Source organism: Chiloscyllium plagiosum, unplaced genomic scaffold (assembly GCF_037043375.1).
Source record: "Chiloscyllium plagiosum isolate Xiang-an unplaced genomic scaffold, Cpla_swu_hap1 HiC_scaffold_1, whole genome shotgun sequence".
NCBI lineage: Eukaryota > Metazoa > Chordata > Chondrichthyes > Orectolobiformes > Hemiscylliidae > Chiloscyllium > Chiloscyllium plagiosum.
The window spans coordinates 73,750,183-73,770,364 of NW_028270139.1; the positions used below are offsets into that span (position 1 = coordinate 73,750,183).

The following is a 20,182-nucleotide window of genomic DNA, read 5'->3' on the forward strand; positions in this document are numbered from 1 at the left end:
TCAGTGTCATGCAACTGGAATGATATATCAAACAAACCTAGATTGCTGTTAAGTTTTTCATCTTTTAGAATGGGTTGCATGTTTCAGTTCATTGATATGTAAATCTTAGAACTACTTTCCAGTCACATTCTCGATGTAACTTAAGGTTTTATTTAAAAAAAGTGACATCTCAGCTCAGACAATGCATTAAAAGTGTGAGGTGAGAGTCTGTCTCTACCCCAATCTTGAGTCAGACTGGTTCTATTTCCAAAGTAGGAATTTATAAAATGTCACATGGACTGACTGCTTGCATTGACTGCTTTTTGAACAAAATAGAATGTATTTGCAATTACAATTCTGCAAATGCAAATTCACCACATAGATTTGTGTGTGTGTGTGTCTGCATAGGAGGGAGAGAGAGCGCGCGCGCGTATACACACACACACACAGTTCTATTTTGTTCATAAGTTCCTACTTTGGATATAGAACCAGTCTGACTCAAGATTGGGATAGAGACAGACTCTCACCTCACACCTTTAATGCATTGTCTGAACTGAGATGTCACTCTTTTTTTTTTAAATAAAACCTTAAGTTACCTCGAGAATGTGACTGGAAAGAAGTTCTGGGGTTTACATATCAATGAACCAAAACGTGTAACTCATTCTAAAAGATGAAAAACATAACAGCAATCTAGGTTTGTTTGATACATTACAGTTGCATAACTCAAGAGATCTTTTGCTATAAACTCTGCGTCTTATGATCCTGCTCCACAGCTACCTGAAGGAGAAGCGCTCCGAAAGCCAGTACTTCCAAAATAAACCAGTAGGATCACAACCTCGCGTTGTGTGATTTGTAACTAAATACATTTTGAATATGCTCAAGGCCACATTGGACAGATTTCTGGTCTACATTGGAGTCAAGGGTTATGGAGAGCAAGCAAGTGTAGCTTAGTTAGCCCTGACCTTAGTAAATGGTAGTGTAAGTTTGAAGAACCAAATGGTATACCCTGTTCCTATTTTGTATGGTCTTGTACCAAGGGACAGATGAGTAAATATTTGAAGTAAAGGAAGACAGCAGTATGGCAAAACCAATCAATTTAGCTTTGGACAAATAGGTTGGGACACATATTTTTACACCATTTTGATTTGCAAACTTCTATAGTTCTAACTGAATACAATACTAAGTAATGATCCTAAGTAACAACGCAAGTAGTTTCAGTTAAACAATTTCTGAAATAACAATCCAAGGATGATCTATGTTATAAATGCTGCTGGATAAAATAATCTTTATAAGCAAATGTTCCTGATATTGGAAATACAGATCATTTTTTTCTTTGAAACAGTTAACACTGAGCAATAAATAGTAAGAAAAATTAGTCTGCATCACAACTGTTAATAATCTACAGAAATCTATAGGTAGTACTGACCTTTGAAACACCCAAAGCTGTAAACAAAGTTCTAATCTCTCTTAGAATGTTGACAGCAAGCCTCCTGGTGGCTGGCCGACAGCTGCAGAGAACCACTAAGGCAAAACCTTCTGCTGCATGGAAGACTGATGAATAAGGGCTCCGTTCCACTGGTAGTGTGTGGGCAGCTCCATTTGGAACTCCACGCTGTGGATTGTAAATCAGTTACCAAGTAGGAAATGTTAGGTCACAAAACAAATTAGTGGCTGAACTGTGTAATAAAGTAGTGCAAACTCAATGTAAATTTCATCATTACCTGGAAATCATGACCTTTCATTTGAGACTGAACTGCTTGCTTCCAATGGTTTATTAATTGGACTAACATCTTGACAGAGTTATCTAGGAGTGTTGGATGGACATCGTTCACTTCTCTGACAATGAATGACACAAACCCTGACAAAACATCCTCCCTCCAGTCTGGAAAGTCAACCATTAAAGCTTGGAGAGTAGTGAATGCCAAACCACGAAGCTCTTCGTCCATGTGAATGGTGAGTCTGTAAATCAAAGTAAAAATTATGCCTAATTACTATGAATACAAATTCATTATATATTTCTCTCCTGAGCTATAAAGCCATACGTTATTTACAGTTGTAAATTAAAACAAAGGAAAATCCAAAAGCATTTGTGGAGAAGGAAATGGAGTTAATGCTTCAGCTCATCAACTTTTTGTCTAAGACTTATGCAGGAAGTCATTTTCCAACATTAAGTTCTTTCCTTCTTTGAAAGTAAAGTTCTGCTCTCAATTTTAAGAACAGCAATTTTACAAAGGTGTCCTGGCAGCACAGGAGTTCATTATTGCTGAATCTTTTTTTCTTGCGCTCATCTGGATAAATACAAGATTGTCAATTTTCTAATGATCACAATATAAACCAGAGGGAGCCTATCGTTTGCCGAATCAAAAGATTCCTGAAGAAGGGCTCATGCCCGAAATGTCGATTCTCCTGCTCCTTGGATGCTGCCTGACCTGCTGCGCATTTCCAGCAACACATTTTCAGCGCTAATCTGACCAAGCATTGCCATGTAAACACAGCACTGGGACTACAGGCTCCCCAAACTCCTGAGCAATCCAGATAATGGTGAAATGCTTGAGTCCATACCTTTTATACAAGGTTTGTGAAGATTTGTAGCTCAGGTCGAGGTTTAGGGTGTAGGTTTGCTCGCTGAGCTGTTGGTTTGATATCCAGACGTTTCATTACCTGGCTAGGTATCATCATCAGTGGCGACCTCCAAGTGAAGCAAAGCTGTTGTCTCCTGTTTTCTATTTCTGTGTTTGTCCTGGATGGGGTTCCTGGGGTTTGTGGTGATGTCATTTCCTGTTTGTTTTCTGAGGGGTTGATAGATGGTATCTAGATCTGTGTGTTTGTTTATGGCGTTGTGGTTGGAGCGCCAGGCCTCCAGGAATTCTCTGGCATGTCTTTACTTAGCCTGTCCCAGGATAGATGTGTTGTTCTAGTCGAAATGGGGTTTTTTTCATCCGTGTGTAGAGCTACGAGGGAGAGACTGTGACGTCCAGGAATGCGAGTTTGTTATCGGTTTCTTCCTCCTTGGTGAACTTTATGCCTGTGAAGGTGTTGCTGATGATGTTAAATGTCTCGTCTATCTTGTTTTGTTTTCTGATGACAAAGGTGTCATCTACGTAACGGACCCAGATTTTTGGTTTGATGGTTGGTAGGGCTGTTTGTTCTAGATTTTGCATTACCGCTTCTGCTATGAATCCTGATAGCCGAGATCCCATGGGTGTGCCGTTTGTTTGTAGATTATGTTGTTGAAGGTGAAGTGGGTGGTGAGGCACAGGTCCACTCGCACTCCTGGACGTCACAGTCGAAAGAAAGGACAACGGAGAACTACAAACCTGCATATACAGAAAACCGACAAACACTGACCAAATACTTAACTACACCAGCAACCATCTCAACACTCACAGACGAAGCTGTATCAGAACACTATTGCAACGAGCCACTACACACTGCAGCACAGACGAACTTCGGAAAACAGAGGAGAACCACCTATACAACGTATTCAAGAAGAACGGATACTCAAAAAATACTGTCCGCAGATTCCTCAAGAACAAACCACGACAAGCAGACCAAACACAGCCAGGAACCCTAACCACCTTACCATACATCAAAGTTTCAGAAATGACAGCCAGACTACTAAGACCCCTCGGAATCCTAGTAGCACACAAACCCACCAACACTCTCAAACAAAAACTAACAAACTTAAAAGACCCAGTACAACCCATGGACAAAACCAACGTCATCTACAAAATTCCATGCAAGGCCTGCCACAAACACTACGTAGGACAAACAGGAAGAAAGTTAGCCACCAGGATACACGAACACCAGCTAGCCACAAAAAGGCAAGACCCTCTCTTCCTCATAGCCCTACACACGGATGAAAAAAAAAACCCATTTCGACTGGGACAACACATCTATCCTGGGACAGGCTAAACAAAGACATGTCAGAGAATTCCTAGAGGCTTGGCACTCCAACCACAACGCCATAAACAAACACACAGATCTAGATACCATCTATCAACCCCTCAGAAAACAAACAGGAAATTACATCACCACAAACCCCAGGAACCCCATCCAGGACAAACATAGAAATAGAAAGCAGGAGACAACAGCTTCGCTTCGCTTGGAGGTCGCCACTGATGATGTTACCTAGCCAGGTAATGAAATGTCTGGATATCAAACCTACAGCTCAGCGAGCAAACCTACACCCTATACCTTTTATATACAGAAAATGGGTCCCTGCCTAAGAACATAGGTCACGAGCAACAAAATGTAAATTAGCCACAGTATGAGCTCAGGTAGTATGAGCTCAACTGATCTTAAATGGTTTGTTTGTGTAGCTATTGTGTATATATTATAGCAGTAGTGCCGCAGTTGCATCACACCATTCCCCACATTTTCTTCTGCTACATTGATGACTGTATCGGCGCCACCTCATGCTCTCACGAGGAGGTTGAACAGTTCATCAACTTTACTAGTATGTTCCACCTCCCAACCTTAAGTCCACCTGGACCATCTCGGATACCTCCCTCCCCTTCCTGGACCTCACTACCTCCATTTCCAGTGACCAACTCAACACTACTACAAACCCACCAACTCCCACAGCTACCTGGACTACATCTCCTCCCACTCTGCCTCCTGTAAATACGTTACCCCTTATTCCCAATTTCTCGGCCTCCGCTGCATCTGTTCCCAGGAGGACCAATTCCAACACACAACATACCAGATGGCCTCCTCTTTCAAAGATCGCAATTTCCCTCCCACATGGTTGATGACGCCCTGCAGCGCACCTTATCCACTTCCTGCACCTCCACCCTTGAACTCCACCCCTCCAACCGTAACAAGGACAGAACTCCCCTGGTCCTCACCGTCCACCCCACCAACCTCCGGATACATTGCATTATCCTCTGACATTTCCATCACCTACAAACAGACCCCACCGTTAGGGATATATTTCTGTCCCCACCCCTATCGGCATTCCGTAAAGACGATTCCCTCTGCAATTCCCTTGTCAGGTCCACGCTCCTCCACCAACCCACCCTCTCCTCCCTGCACCTTCCTCTGCCATGCAAAAATTGCAAAACCTGCACCCATACCTCCACCCTTACCTCTATCCAAGGCTCCAAGGGAGCCTTCCACAGAGATTTACCTGCACCTTCACACACACTGTACTGCATCCGTTGCTTCTGGTGTGGTCTCCTCTACACTGGGGAGACAGGACGCCTACTTCCGGAATGCTTCAGAGAACATCTCCGGGACACACACACGATACAAACCGTGGCCAAACAGTTTAACTCCCCCTCTCACTTCACCAAGGAGATGCAGGTCCTGGGTTGCTTCCAGCGCCAAACCCTTACCACCTGCCGCCTGGAGGAAGAGTCTTCCGCCTCGGGACCCTCCAACCACACGGGATCAATGTGGATTTCACCAGTTTCCTCATTGCCCCTCCCCCCACCTTATCCTATATTCAGCCTTCCAACTTGGCACCATCCTCTTGACCTGTCCATCTTCCTTCCCACCTATCTGCTCCACCCTCCTCTCCGACCTATCACCTTCACCCCGAACTTCTTCTACCTATCACATCCTCAGCTATCTTCCCCCCAGCAGCGCCCCCCTCTCCCATTTATCTCCCAGCTCTCTTGGGGCAACCCCTCACCTCTGATGAAGAGCTTATGCTCAAAATGCCTTCAGATGCTGCCTGACTGGCTCTGCTTTTCCAGCACCACACTCTTCCACTCTGATCTCCAGCATCTGCAGTCCTCACTTTCTCCTAGTGTAGCTATTTGCATACTCAAGATAGTTTAGCAAGTCCTGCCCAATCTTAGAATCATATCTAAGAGTAAACTTATTGTTTTATTTTTTGGTGTTCATTATGAACAAATAAAAAGGAACCTACTGATTAAATCAAATCAATCAGCTAATCATTGGGAAGAGTCAAGAGTGTGGTGCTGGAAAAGCACAGCAGGTCAGGCAGCAGCCGAAGAGCAGGAAAATCGACATTTCAGGCAAAAGCCATTCCTGATGAAGGGCTTTTGCCTGAAAGGTTGATTTTCCTGCTCCTCGGATGCTGCCTGATCTGCTGTGCTTTTTCAGCACCATACTCTTGACTCTAATCTCCAGCATCTGCAGTCCTCACTTTTGCCTAATCATTGGGAAGCACAGTCCATGTGCCTGATATTCCTCTAGCAGTGAAATTAATACACAACATTGTAGAATTGTAGGATAAACATATGTCTGTTTGGATCAACAACAGCATTTTGTTAGTGGAAAATACTATGAGCACAATCACTAAATAGTGGCAGCATACATGACTTACTTCACTTGTTTATTGACAGTGTAATTGGAGGTAGAGAAGACAATTCTCGGGTCTGAAAGTGGTGACTTTTGGGCATTTGCAAGTTTGAACAATACACAGTGAATAATCATCTGATCAGGCAAGCTCATAATGTGACTTATTTCTGCTTGTTATTCAGCAACATGCATTCGTAGGCAACTCATTCTCTGCGAATAAAAACGTTGGTTCAAACCTTGCATTTTTTTTGAATGACCTGGGATTTCTGTTTTTGTCCCTCACATCTAAAGAAATCTTAAGATTCAATTGCTGTGCAATTCAGCACGTAAAATCTAACATGCATTATCAGTTTTTTTTCTAATAAAGTAAGTGCATCACCTTGCCAAGAGTTCAACAAGTTCTGCCCTACTCATGCCATCAGGAATCAACCTAGGAATAGCAGCCACACACGTCCGGAAGAGATCAATCTTAGGTTTTCGTTCACCCCTATTAAAAACATGAAAATATTAAACACATTAAACATACAGAGAAATTAGCAGCGTTAACACATTCACTGCGCCAACATCGACAAAATCACGCCAAACTGGATTGTGGCCTCAAATCCACTTTTCTGCCTACACCCATACCCTCAACCGCTTTGTTAATCAAGAAGCTATCACTGCCTTAAAAGTATCCAGAAGTCACACGACACCAGGTTATAGTCCAGCAGATTTATTTGAAATCATAAGCTTTCAGAGTTGAGCCCCTACTCCAATTCAACACCAGCACCTCAACATCATGGCTTAAAAATATTCAATGAGATTCATCAACCTCTTTTTGTATTCATTCATTCATGGGACGTGGGTGTTACTGGTTAGACCATCATTTACTGGCCATCTCTAATTGCTCAGAGAGCAGCTGAAAGTCAACCACAGTGCTGAGGGTCTGGAGCCACATGTTGACCAGATGAGGTAAGGATGCAGTTTCCTTCCTTCAAAGACATTAATGAAGCAGATGGGCTTCTCCCGCATCAATCGACAATAGTTTCATGGTCATCATTAGACTCTTAATTCCAGATGTGTATTTAATTCAAATTGCACCATCTGCCATTGTGGGACTTGAACCTCCTGGGCGTCTGGATTAATAGTCTAAAGATATTAACAACATTAGGCCACCGCCTCTCCCTTAGAGCAAAGCTATGTCCTCACCACCACCTTAAATGAGAGAGGCCTTATTTTTAAAATTTTTCCTCCACTTCCTGTCTCTTCCATGAGGGGAAACAAGCATCCACAACAATAAATACTGCAGATGCTGGAAACCTGAAACAAAAACAGAAATTGCTGGAGAAACTCAACAGGTCTAGAACTGAGTCACTGCACCCAAAACATTAACTCTGCTTTTTCTCCACAGATGCTGCTAGACCTGCTGAGTTTCTCGAGAAATTTGCATTTTTGTTTCAGCATCCAGTATTATTTCAAGGACTGTCACTGATCTCCCCTGGAGAGCTCCCCTCCACAGCTTCCTCCCTGCAGTCTCTCAATTTCGCACAGCCTGCTTCTACCTCCTTTCCAAAATCCACTAGCGGATGCCTGAGCAGACCTATCTTTTCAGCAAATTCCTGCTTCAATGGTCTTATTTCTTCCTGTCTTGGCTATATTTTTATATGTTGCTCAGTCAGTTTCAACTTATATTTGTCATTATTCTGATGTTTTATGTTGGGTCCACAACTTTCAGCCACCTCCATTTCACTTCACCATGGATGTGTAATCCTTCAAAATGTCCATTTCCCACCAGGACAGTCTGAAGACAGTCTGCTTTTTCCATGAAAAGAGGCCTACGTAGTCCTCCATTCACCACCACCCTCCTTTGCTTGGCTGAGCTTGTTCTCATGTTGAATCATGAACTCATTTCATTTTCTCCAAATCAAAGGCGTGCCCTGTTATACTTGTCTCTCTATAGAGTATGTGGAACATTACTTCTTTTACTCAGGCTTTATGTCATCGGTATTACGTCCTGTTCTCACCTGGAATATTGCCGACGATATCACCCTTTATCAGGATGGTTGGAAGATATCCTCCTTTTTCACTTTACCAAGCACTCTCCCCTCCACCCTACTGTGGCCCTCAGCCGTGTCCAAACCATTTCCTCCTCATGCGCTCTCACCACTTTCCCTCCCTCCTAGAACAATGATTGGCTTCCTCTTGTCCTAGCTTTCCATCCCACCAGTCTCCACATTCAAAAGATCATCCATTGCCATTTCCAACAGGATATTGTCATCAAAAACCATCTTCCTTCTGCTCCACTGTCAATATCCCACAGAGAACATGCCTCCTTGACACTTTGGTCCATTCCTCCATCACCCTGAACACTTCCTCAGCACCCTCCAAGTGTGGCAACAGACCCTTCGGCCCAACAAGTCCACACCGACCCTCTGAGGAGCAACCTACCCTGACTAATGTACCTAACACTACGGACAATTGAGCATGGCAGATCCACCTAACCTGCACATCGTTGGCCTGTCGGAGGAAACCGGAGCACCCGGAGGAAACCCACGCAGACACGGGGAGAATGTGCAAACTCCACACAGACATTTGCCCAAGGTGGGAATTGAACGCAGGTCCCTGGTGCTGTGAGGCAGTAGTGCTCACGACTTAAGCCACCGTGCCACCCAACGTTCCCCTTACTTACACTGAAAGAATTATATAACTATTATGACCTGTTTTTATATTTCTCTTTATATTAGGCAGCACAGCGGCTCAGTAGTTAGCACTGGTGCCTCTCAGCGCAAGGGACCTGGGTTCAATTCCAGTCTTGGGCAAATGTCTGGGTAGAATTTGCATGTTCTCCCAATGGCTGCGTGGGTTTCTACTGGGTGTTCTGGTTTCCCCCCACAGTCCAATGACATGTAGGTTAGGTGGATTAGCCATGGGAAATGCAGGGTTACAGAAATAGAGTAGGGGGTTGAGTCTGGGTGGGATGCTTGTCAGAAAGTTGTTGTGGACTTGTTAGGTTGAGTGGCCTGTTTCCACACTAGGGATTCAATGAAATTCTTGCTAACTTTCTCTCATACACCACTTCCTCCCTCACTTTTCTTCGTCATTCTTTCCTGATTTTCAAAGGAAGTTGCTGAAATTAATTTTTTTCATATATTGGTCTGCTAATCGTAAGATATGCTTACCTTTCTTTACACTGGAATAGTTAACTGCCTTTTGAAAGTTTGCTCTGTCTATTGCTATCACTCTTACAGGGTATACAGTCCAGGCCATAAAACAACTGCTCATTCCACCCACCCTGGACATTTTTTGTGCCAATTATCTTAAATCTATTTCCTCTGGTCATGCTCCTTGTGGCAACAGTTCCTCCTATCTATTTTTTAAAATCTTTTGAATACCTCCCATCAAATTTCCCCTGAACCCATCTGCTATAAGGAAACAATGTCAAGATTAGAGTAGTGCTGGAAAAGCATAGCAGGTCAGGCAGCATCCGAGGAGCAGGAAAATCGATGTTTCGGGCAAAAGCCCTTCATCACAGAATGCTTTACGCTCAGTCTTCTTTCATAAAAGCATGAAAGAATAATCAACTCAAACAAATTAGGTACAATATAAAAACCTGATGAAGGGCTTTAACCTGAAACGTCGATTTTCCTGCTCCTCGGATGTTGCCTGACCTGCTGTGCTTTTCCAGCACTACTCTAATCTTGACTCTAATCTCCAGCATCTGCAGTACCCACTTCTGCTCTGTAAGGAAACAATCCCAGCCTTATTTTGCCTCATAAGTGAAGCTTTTGTGTCATCATGGCAAATTTCATCTGCAGTAACCTATAATCATAATGACTTACAATACATTTACATGACATTTGCAGTTCACAACTGAACACAACGTAACTTACTTACAATACAACTCAGCTTATGACTGCAATAGGTTAAAAATTAAAGACTCTAATTTTATTTAGCAGATATTCCTCAAAGAACTTAGAGCCAACAGTTCAACTCCAGCTGAACTGAAACAAAGGTGGAAGCATTCACTAAGCCATGCTATAATTCTTCATTAAATAGAAGCAAATCAAACATACAGCTTAAGACAGCAAAGGATATTGGGAATTTCAGTAGCCTTGAATAAACACATTGCTGAAGGTTTCCTAACTGAAGACAGACATGGAGGCTTTGAAGGCAACAGAATGCTTTATGATTAGCCTTCTTTCGTAGAAGCATGGAAGAACAATCAACTCAAACAAATTAGATACAATCTAAAAACCTGATTCTGCACACACTGATGCAAAAGGCATTCTCGATAACATCAAATTGCCTCTTAACTTATGCACCTGGCTGCAAACAAAAACCAATCTGCATTAGACCCTTCAGTGAACATGGAAAATAACTCAAAGTTATCATGGATTGTTAAAAGAAAACTGTGTGTTTGGCTCTTCTTGGATTTAATTAGTTGATGAAATAGACTTTCAACAGGCTTTTAATTAAGTACCACATAAGAAAGTTGTTGACAAAATTAAAGTACATGGAGTTAAAGGGACACTGTCAAGGTGATATGAAGTTAACAAACGGACAGAAAACCTGAGTAGTGAATGTGGCTTTGCAGACTGAAAGGAAGTATAATGCCCTGGTGATACCAGATTGTGACAACCCACCCCACCCCCAGGGAGGAACAGATCAGCTACCTCAGCTCTGCGAAGGTAGTTGCCTATACCATGGGTTGCAGGAACACCGCCCAGAGACAAGACTGCAGGAAAACTGATATTGGACAAAGTGGTAATCTTAAAGATAGTCAAAAATGGGCTTGAAAATTGCCAGTGACAATGTGTGTAGCATAACACCCACTACATGATGTCATAGAAAAACTCACAATCATTGTTGACTGAGCTTTCCAACATCAAAGTAGTCTCTTTACAGTCAGCCCTGCCCCAGCTCAGGGCCTGCCTCTCCCAGACCTGCAACAGACCTCTACTATTCTTCACCCACAACCAATGCTTTTTCCTCCAGCTTATCTGACATCAAGGAACGTAAATAAGCTAAACGCTTTCGCACTTATCTCCAAACCCAGGCCTCCTCGACTACTCCAGAATCCATCCCCGGCCTCCTCTGGAATCCACTGGACACCATTAACCATGCAGCTGCTTCAGCTGCCACTACGGCCACAGTCGATGATGTCACTCCAGTGGTCAGTGCAGATCATGCCACTCAAACTCTTGTGGCCACCGCCAATGTCAAATTGACATTGTTGCCACCACCGCCAATTCGACCCCCATTGCCATCGCCGATGTCAATTCCGTCCCCGCTGCCGTCACCAACATCAAGTCCACCCCTGCTGCTGGTGTCAAGTCCACCCCTGCCGCCAACGCAGTCACTTCTGTTGATGCCATCATCCATGGTGTCTCCATGGACACTGCCGGTCGCGTGATTGCTGACGTCGCCACCGATTACATGACCCCTCCCACGCACTCCCACTCCACTGACAGTCTCCACCCCATTCCACCTCAACACCTGACCCCAGCTCCAAGTCTGCTGGTATTTACCATCTCCTCAGACCTCCTCCTCACTGAGGGAAACGTCTGTCCTCAGCGAAGGATTTAGCTTCATTCTACTGGTCCCCATGTCAATGAATTCTGCACATGCAATGTTGAACTCTTTTTTTCTCCCCATCACCTGCATGCTTGACTCCCACCCACCTTTCTCCCTACTCCAACAAACTCCATCTTCTTGGACACCCCATACTGGCCTCTTCCCCTCCTTCAACCACTTCAGGTCCAACTGCCGCTGTGACATTAACTGCCTCAATCTCTCTACCCTTCTCACCCACTCCAACCTCCACCTCCCCCTCGCAATACGCAACCCTCCACTCCCTTTGTTCTAACCCCAACCTCACCATCAAGCCAGCTGACAAGTGAGGCATGGTGATAATATGGGGCACTGACCTCTACATCGCTGAGGCCAGACACCAACTCACTGACATCTCCAACTACTGCCCCCTCAAACATGACTGCACCTCCCATCAACAAGACATCACATCCAAGACCAGACCATTCACAACCTCATCACCTCAGGTGATCTCCCACCAAAAGCCTCCAACCTCCAAGGTCCCCAACCCCACATCGCCCAGTTCAATCTTTTACCCAAAAATTCACAAACCTGACTGCCCCAAACGACTGATGGTCTCTGCCTGCTCCAGCCGCACCAAACTATCTCCACTTATCATGACTCCAATCTGTCACCCTAGGTCCAGGAACTCCCCACATATGTTCGACACACCACCCACGTCCTCTACCTCCTGCATGACTTTTGATTCCCCGGCCCCCAGCACTTCATCTTCATTCAGTCCCTCTACACCTGTATCTCCCATGAGAAAGGCCTAAAAACCCTGTTTTTTTCTTCTCCTGCCAACGAAAACAGTCCCCCTTCACCAACACTCTCAATTGGTGGAAGTGGTGCTCACCCTTAAGAACTTCTCCTTTGAATCATCCCACTTCCTACAAACCAGAGGGGTGACTGTGGGTACCTGCATGGGTCCCCGCTCATCTTACTTTTTGTCGGAACATGGAACAGTCCCTCTTCCACTGGCACCATCCCCCACCTTTTCCTTTGCTGCATGGATGACTGTATTGGCACTGCCTCATGCTCCCACGAGGAGCTTAAACAGTTCATCAACTGCACCATAACCTTCCACCCTGACCTCAAATTCACCTGAACTATCTCTGACACCAACCTCTCCTTCCTAGACCCCTCTGTCTCCAGCGACCGACTCAACACTGACATTTATTTCAAATCCACAGACTTCCACAGCTACCTTGATGAAACCTCCCCCCTCCCCATCTCATCCCAGATCCAATCCTCTGATTCTTGACCAGACCTACCTGTGCATCTTCCTTCCCACCTATCTGCTCCAACCTTCCCACCAACCTGTCACATTCACCTCCTATCTGCATCACACCTATCTTTTCCCCAGCCTCACCTCCTCCTCCCCCTATTTATTTCTCAGCCCTCTTCCCACTCCCCAGTCCCCTGCCTGAAACATCGAGTCTCTTGCTTTGTCCAGTGCAACACTTTATCAACTCAGCATCTGCAATCCTCACTATTTCCTCTATGTTGTATTATTCCATGATTCCACATGAAAGTATTTCATCAAAAAGATTTCTGGCCATACTAAAACTATAACTGAAAGCATGTTAGTTGCTATTACTGTTCACATTTCCAAAAATGTTTAACCTATGGAATTTCTTTAAAAACAAGTTCATGTTTCCAGTCCTTACGTGATCATATCTTCAGGCTCTTTGTTGGACATTTGTACATTAGTCATACTCATCGATCTTCCCACCTCCTTGTCCAAATGTCTGAGAATGCAATCAAGAGCCTTTCTCACTTGTGGATAGTAAAGTGACATCCCTATGGAGAAAGATGATTTGGCACTGTTACTATAGTACTTTGTTCAAATTTTTAACAACAAAAGCATGAAGCAAAGGAGAAAGGTTTCGAAGGAAATCTGCTTGAAACTATATTACAAGTGACAGATAGAGCAACTAGCATTTAAATTGAAAATAAAAAAGTGACTTTTTGAAGATGGATGTATCGGTAATTATTAAAAATGTTGTATGTATGAGAAATTACTTAAAAATATGTTACTCTGGCTTCTACACTTGAAAAATATAAAGGTCTGAATTTTGCAGTAGTAATTACGGACTGTCTGCATTCCTCAGACACCAACAGCAACTTGGTACTCTGCAAATTCACAGCTTAAAAATGAAAACGGATGTCAGTAATTCTGTTAAAGACACACACAGCATACAAACCAATAAATTTGCTGATTTCTAATGGGAGTTTTCTATAGACACCCCACTAGCAACAGAGACACAGAGGAGCAGATTGGGAGACAGATTTTGGAAAGGTGCAAAAGCAACAGGGTTGTTGTCATGGGTGACTTCAACTTTCCTAATATTAACTGGAATCTCCTCAGTGCAAATTGGATGGAGCAGATTTTATCAGGTTTGTCCAGGAAGGATTCCTAATTCAATATGTAGATAGGTTGACTAGAGGGGAGACCACGGTGGATTTGGTGCTTGGCAATGAAACAGGTCAGGTGTTAGATCTCTTGGTGGGAGAACATTTCAGTGATAGTGATCACAACTCCCTGACCTTTGCTACATTCATGGACAGGGATTGGAGCAGACGGTGTGGGAAAGTATTTAATTTAGGGAGTGGGAATTACAACACCATTAGGCAGGAACTGTGGAGGATAAATTGGGAAAAGATATTCTCAGGGAAATTCACAACACAAATTTGGAGGTTGTTCAGGGAGCACTTGCTCTGAATGCTGGATAGGTTTGTCCCACTGAGGCAAGGAAGGGATGGTAGGGTGAAGGAACCTTAGATAACAAGAGATGTGGAACATCTAGTCAAGAGGAAGAAGGAAGCAAGGATCAGACAAGGCTCTAGAGGGTTACAAGGTAGCCAAGAACGAACTGAAGAATGGACTTAGGAGAGCCAGAACGGGGCATGAAAAAGCCTTGGTGGGTAGGATTAAGGAAAAACCCAAGGCGTTTATGTGAGGAACAAGAGGATGGCTAGAGTGAGAGTAGGGCTGATCAGGGATAACAGAGGGAACTTGAGCCTGGAGTCGGTGGAAGTGCTTAATGAATACTTTGCTTCAGTATTCACAACTGAGAGGGACCTTGTCATTTGTGAGGATTGTGTGAAACAGCTGATACACTTAAACAGGTTGATGTTAAAGAGGAAGATGTGCTGGAAACTTCGAAAAAACTTGAGGATAGATAAGTGACCAGGCCAGACGGGATATATCCAAGGTTACTACAGGAAGCGAGGGAAGAGATTGCTGTGCCTTTGTTGATGACCTTTGTGTCCTCACTGTCCACTGGTGTGGGACCAGATGATTGGAGGGTGGCAAATGTTATTCCTTGGTTCAAGAAAGGGAATAGGGATGACCCTGGGAATTACAGAACAGTCAGTCTTACGTTGGTGGTGGACACATTATTGGAGAGGATTCCGAGAGACAGGATTTATAATTATTTGCAAAAGCATAGCTTGATTAGAGATAGTCAGCATGGCTTTGTGAGGGGCAGGTTATGCCTCACAAACCTTACTGAATTCTTTGAGGATCTGACAAAACACATTGATGAAGGTAGAGCAGTGGATGTATATGGATTTTAGCAAGGTGTTTGATAAGGTTCCCCATGGTAAGCTCATTCAGAAAGTAAGGAGGCATTAGATACAGGGAAATTTGGTTGTCTGGATACAGAATTGGCTGGCCCATAGAAGACAGAGGGTGGCAGCAGATGGAAAGTATTCAGCCTGGAGCTCGGTGACTAGTGCTTTTCTGCAGGGATCTGTTCCTGGACCTCTGCTCTTTGTGATTTTTATAAATAACTTTGATGACGAAGTGGAAGGGTAGGTAAGTTTGCCGATGACATGAAGGTTGGTGGAATTGTGGATAGTGTGGAGGGCTGTTGTAGGTTGCAATGGGACATTGACAGAACGCAGAGCTGGGCTGAGAAGTGGCGGATGAAATTCAACCTGGAAAACTGTGAAGTGATTCATTGTGGAAGGTCAAATTTGAATGCAGATTACAGGATTAAGGGCAGGATTCTTGGTAGTATGGAGGAACAGGAGGATCTTGGGGTACATGTCAATAGATCCCTCAAAGTTGCCACCCAACTTGATAGGTTTGTTAAGAATGTGTATGATGTGTTGACTTTCATTAGCAAGGGGACTGGGTTTAACAGCCACGAGGTTATACTGCAGCTCTATAAAGCCCTGGTTAGACCACAGTTGGAATATGGTGTTCAGTTCTAGTTACCTTATTGTAGGATGTGGAAGCTTTAGAGAGGGTGCAGAGGGGATTTACCAGGATGCTGTTTGGATTGGAGGGCATGTCTTATGAAGAAAGGTTGAGGAAGCTAAGGCTTTTCTCATTGGAGTGAAGAAGGATGAGAGGTGACTTGATAGAGGTGTACAAGATGATGAGAGGCATAGTTTGAGTGGATAGCCAAATACATTTTCCCAGGGCACAGATGGCTAGCACGACAGGGCATAATTTTAAGGTGACTGGAGAAAGGTTTAGCGGAGATATCAGAGGTAGGTTCTTTACACAAAGTAGTGACTGTTTAGAATGCACAGCCAGCAGCGGTAGTTTTGGGTCCAGTGATCCTTCTTCAAAACTGTTTTGACTTGCTGACATTTTCCAGAAATTTCTTTTGTTTTCATTGAAGGAACTGTAAGATAGTTTATAATGACATACTAACTTCATTATAACAGCTAACATAATGAATGGCTTTGAAATGCTATCCTTATATTTGTAGAACTTGGGGCTTTAGAGGCACAGTGATAATGTCCTTAACTCAGAAGGCCTGAGTTTCAAGGCCCACTTGCTCCAGAGGTGTGTCATAACACATGTAAACAGGTTGATTAAAATACATGTATTCATGTAATATCAAATTTCTCCACGATTAAAAATCCACAAATTTCAGAAGTTATTGTTTACAAAATCTTAGCTTCAATCTTAAATCTAATTTGCTGCCTGAAAACTTCAATTAAGAGTAAACAATTCAGTGTTTTAGCTTGCTGGTGGTTTGCTGTAAAGATGCTTCAGTGTGATAACCCGGTTTGCTGACTTCATTGCTATACGCATAAGGCAATCCTCTTGAATTGATGCCAGATGTAAACAATGTCAGAAAATAGAAAGCCTCTGCTAAATGTATTATAAGAGTTTATTGGGCAACCTTTTGCAAAGTCAGAAATGTTCCAGGTATAATGGTGAAAACTGATATGCAGGTCAAAATTTGTCCCTAGTCAAGCTATTCCAATGCAGCTACAACACTAGCACATGTATCACCATGTAAAAAAATTGTTGAGGTAGTTCACAAAAAGCAAAATCTGGTCAATTGCTGCCTTATTGGTCTCAATCCTCAAAGGGACAGAAAATATCAATGGCACTTATTCACCAGCCCTCAAGTTGTGTTCCAATAGGACCACTCAGCTCTAACCTAAATTCCAACCATTCTCTAAATATGAGGAAAATAACTGAATTTCAGAGGTGAAGTGAAATTGACTGTCTTTGACATAAAGGCAGCCTGATGAGGTGCAGTATCAAGGAGCCCTCATAAAATTGAAAGGAAAACCCTCCACTGACAGGAGTCTTACGCAGTATATAGCCATCAGATTGCAAAACAAAAGGAAAGACTTGCATTTACATAGTACTGTTCATAACTGCCCAAATGTCAAAAAATACTTTATAGCTAATGAAGCCTTGTTCTGCTCGTTTTGCTATGTGATCATGAAGAATTAGAATTTATCACGATAATTCATTTTGGCTAATTTATGGTTTATGATTTTCCTAGTTCTGCTGGATGTACCGTGTTCAATTTGCATATGCATGCTGTTCTTTTTCACTGTCACGGCTGGTTGCCTGATAATTCCCATGTAACTCCCACGTTGGGCTTGAGAGAACTATGTCTGAGTTCGGTGGAGCGCAAGGAGTCTTGGAAGGGAGTTAAGAAGCTAAAACCCACTATTTAGCATTACACCATTCCTGAAAACCTGACGTTAAGTAAGGTCATCCTGCACTATGAAAGGGAGGAAGGGAAAGTAGCATGGCGGGAAGGGGATGAAGAGGGGTGGGAGGGAAGAGTTTGGCAGCAGAAAAGACCTCCAAGAATGGTGAAGGAGGGATATTTCTCCCTTTCTTGTCCCCACCCTGTACTCGTGCCTGGCTTTCTCCCCAATCCAACCTCACAACCCTCCTCCTGATCAGAAAAAGAGCTGATTATCTGGTTGTTATCATATTTCTATTTGTGGATTACAGACAGGTTACCATGTTTCCTACAGGACAAAAGTGACTGCTCATCAAAAGATTTCATTTACTCAACAAGCATCTCCCTTCAGCATGCCACACGTGTTCCTCGGTGTCAGCAAAAACAGCCATAAGAGCCCGGACATTGGAGTTATATCCTCCACTTATGTCCAAAAGTGTCATGCTATCTTTTGCACCTACAAGTGCAGGCAATTGGAGCCTGATGTTGAAACTTGCCTAAAAGTGGTCAGCACTTCCATCATTGCAGACCTCTCATCACTTTGCACTGGTATGTGACATTTGTTCTCAAGTTCAGAAGTGCAAATGAACAAGATAAACAAATACAACTGATTACAGGAAATCCATGATTAACACCATCTTGGAATCTTGTTTGAATTGTAACACGAACAAAATAAGTAAAAACCAAAAGAACTGTTGATGCTGTAAATCAGAAACAAAAGCAAAAGTTGCTGGAAAAGCTCAAAATCTGTCGAGAGAAATCAGGGAGTTAACGTTTTGGTGCTGGTGACCCTTCCTCAGAACAAGTAATTGGTCAAATGCTCTGACACCAGCACAATTGGCGGAATGACACCAATACCACCAATTTCATCTCGTAACTAGTTTTACAAGAGATGACTACTTTGAATGAAGTGATTGGTGTCTTAGCACAACAGTTCGATGAAACATATGCTTAACTAGATATTGGAATACCTCACACTTTAAATTTTAGTCTTATGAACACCTTCAGACAACTCTGCCCAGGTCATTAAAGTAACCAATGGACACTTGGCCCTGTTGTTGTGTTTTTGGTGCTGTTTACTTATCAATTAATTACTTTAATCCATATAGTAGAAGCAGTCATTCTCCTGTTTTAGGTATTAACTACATCTTCATTCAAGACATCTCAACCAGCAAATTCTGTTCAAGCTACAGCTCACTATTTCAGAACTGGGCAATTAAAATGCACGCAGTGATTATGATAGACCAACAGCTCATTTATGACAATTGCGTGCACATGAAACAGAGGAGCATATTTCAAACAAAAATACAAAAAAAGTCTTCACCCAGACAAAAAGAGAGACGAACATACACAAAAACATATGTCCAAGTATATAAACCAACCTATCACTTTAGCTTCTTCGTCTGTGAGGGTTTTGTTCAGGAAGATTTTCTTTACTCGCAATGTACTTCCTGATGGAAGGACAACTCCTGTTGTTGGCATTGGAGGCTCTCCATCCTTTTGTTGCAAACTATCTGCAATTACTAGAAATGCTCTCAAACCTATGTTCATTCTCTGCAACAGAAATATGTAACAAGGAGAAATTGTCAGTTCTTTCAAATTTAATCATAGTCAAACCTGACTCAACTTGTGGCAGAAATTGAATTGGATCTTTTATCAGTAGTTTTATCTTCACTAGTTTTGAATGAATAGTTTAAAAACTATTTCAATCAAATAACAATGAAACAGTGTTAAACTACTGACTGGACAGTTCAATAAAATCAAGATAGCAGCTTTGCTCCAGTTTCAAGATTATTTCCTTGCCCAAAGAGCAAGTGTTCATGAATGAAAGATTCAAATTTTCCAGTTTTGTTTTTATTTCATCTTTTAACTAAATATCAACACAATATCACTGCACTTCTGGGAATATAACTATGGCACACAATTGATTCTTCTATATAAAAACATTTGATAAAAACAGGTTTGCACCTACAATTAGTGTGCAGACATGTATCGTGGCACGGAAAAACATTTGATTTAAACAAAGTTTTCGATGACACATGTTTCACTAATTTATTCCTCTAATTGGTTTACACTGCACCCTGGATTGCACTCACTATATTTCCATAGGCAACATTCAATGTGCCAGCTGAGGCAAAAACAACAAATGTGTAATGTCTGAAATTACTCTGCAATAATCATTGTCCACAACAGTGATCTAGAAGCAAACAATGCAAACTGAGTATGTTCGGACAAAGAAAGGTAGCAAAATGGTAAAATTAAAGGTTCCTTATCTGAATATATAAGGGATGTATAATAAAATGGCAAATTAATGGCACAAAGAGAGAGGAATTACTTTGATGTAAAAGCCAAGGTTGGGATCTAAATATTCCACAGTATTTGACATTTTGAAAAGACAAAGT

General features: G+C 42.7%; 1 protein-coding gene across 10 annotated transcripts in view; it reads right to left on the bottom strand.

Annotated features, from left to right (window-relative positions):
• Nucleotides 1–20,182, bottom strand: part of fryl (furry homolog, like) — a 477,034-nt gene that overhangs the window by 206,226 nt on the left and 250,626 nt on the right. For all 10 annotated transcript variants that reach the window (XM_087987974.1, XM_087987980.1, XM_087987968.1 and 7 more), the window contains 5 exons: nt 19,163–19,334; nt 13,491–13,623; nt 6,632–6,739; nt 1,701–1,938; nt 1,406–1,591 (listed from right to left, as the gene is read on the bottom strand). In XM_087987974.1, coding sequence (XP_087844100.1) covers nt 1,406–1,591; nt 1,701–1,938; nt 6,632–6,739; nt 13,491–13,623; nt 19,163–19,334 — 837 coding nt within the window. The remainder of the gene's footprint in view (nt 1–1,405; nt 1,592–1,700; nt 1,939–6,631; nt 6,740–13,490; nt 13,624–19,162; nt 19,335–20,182) is intronic.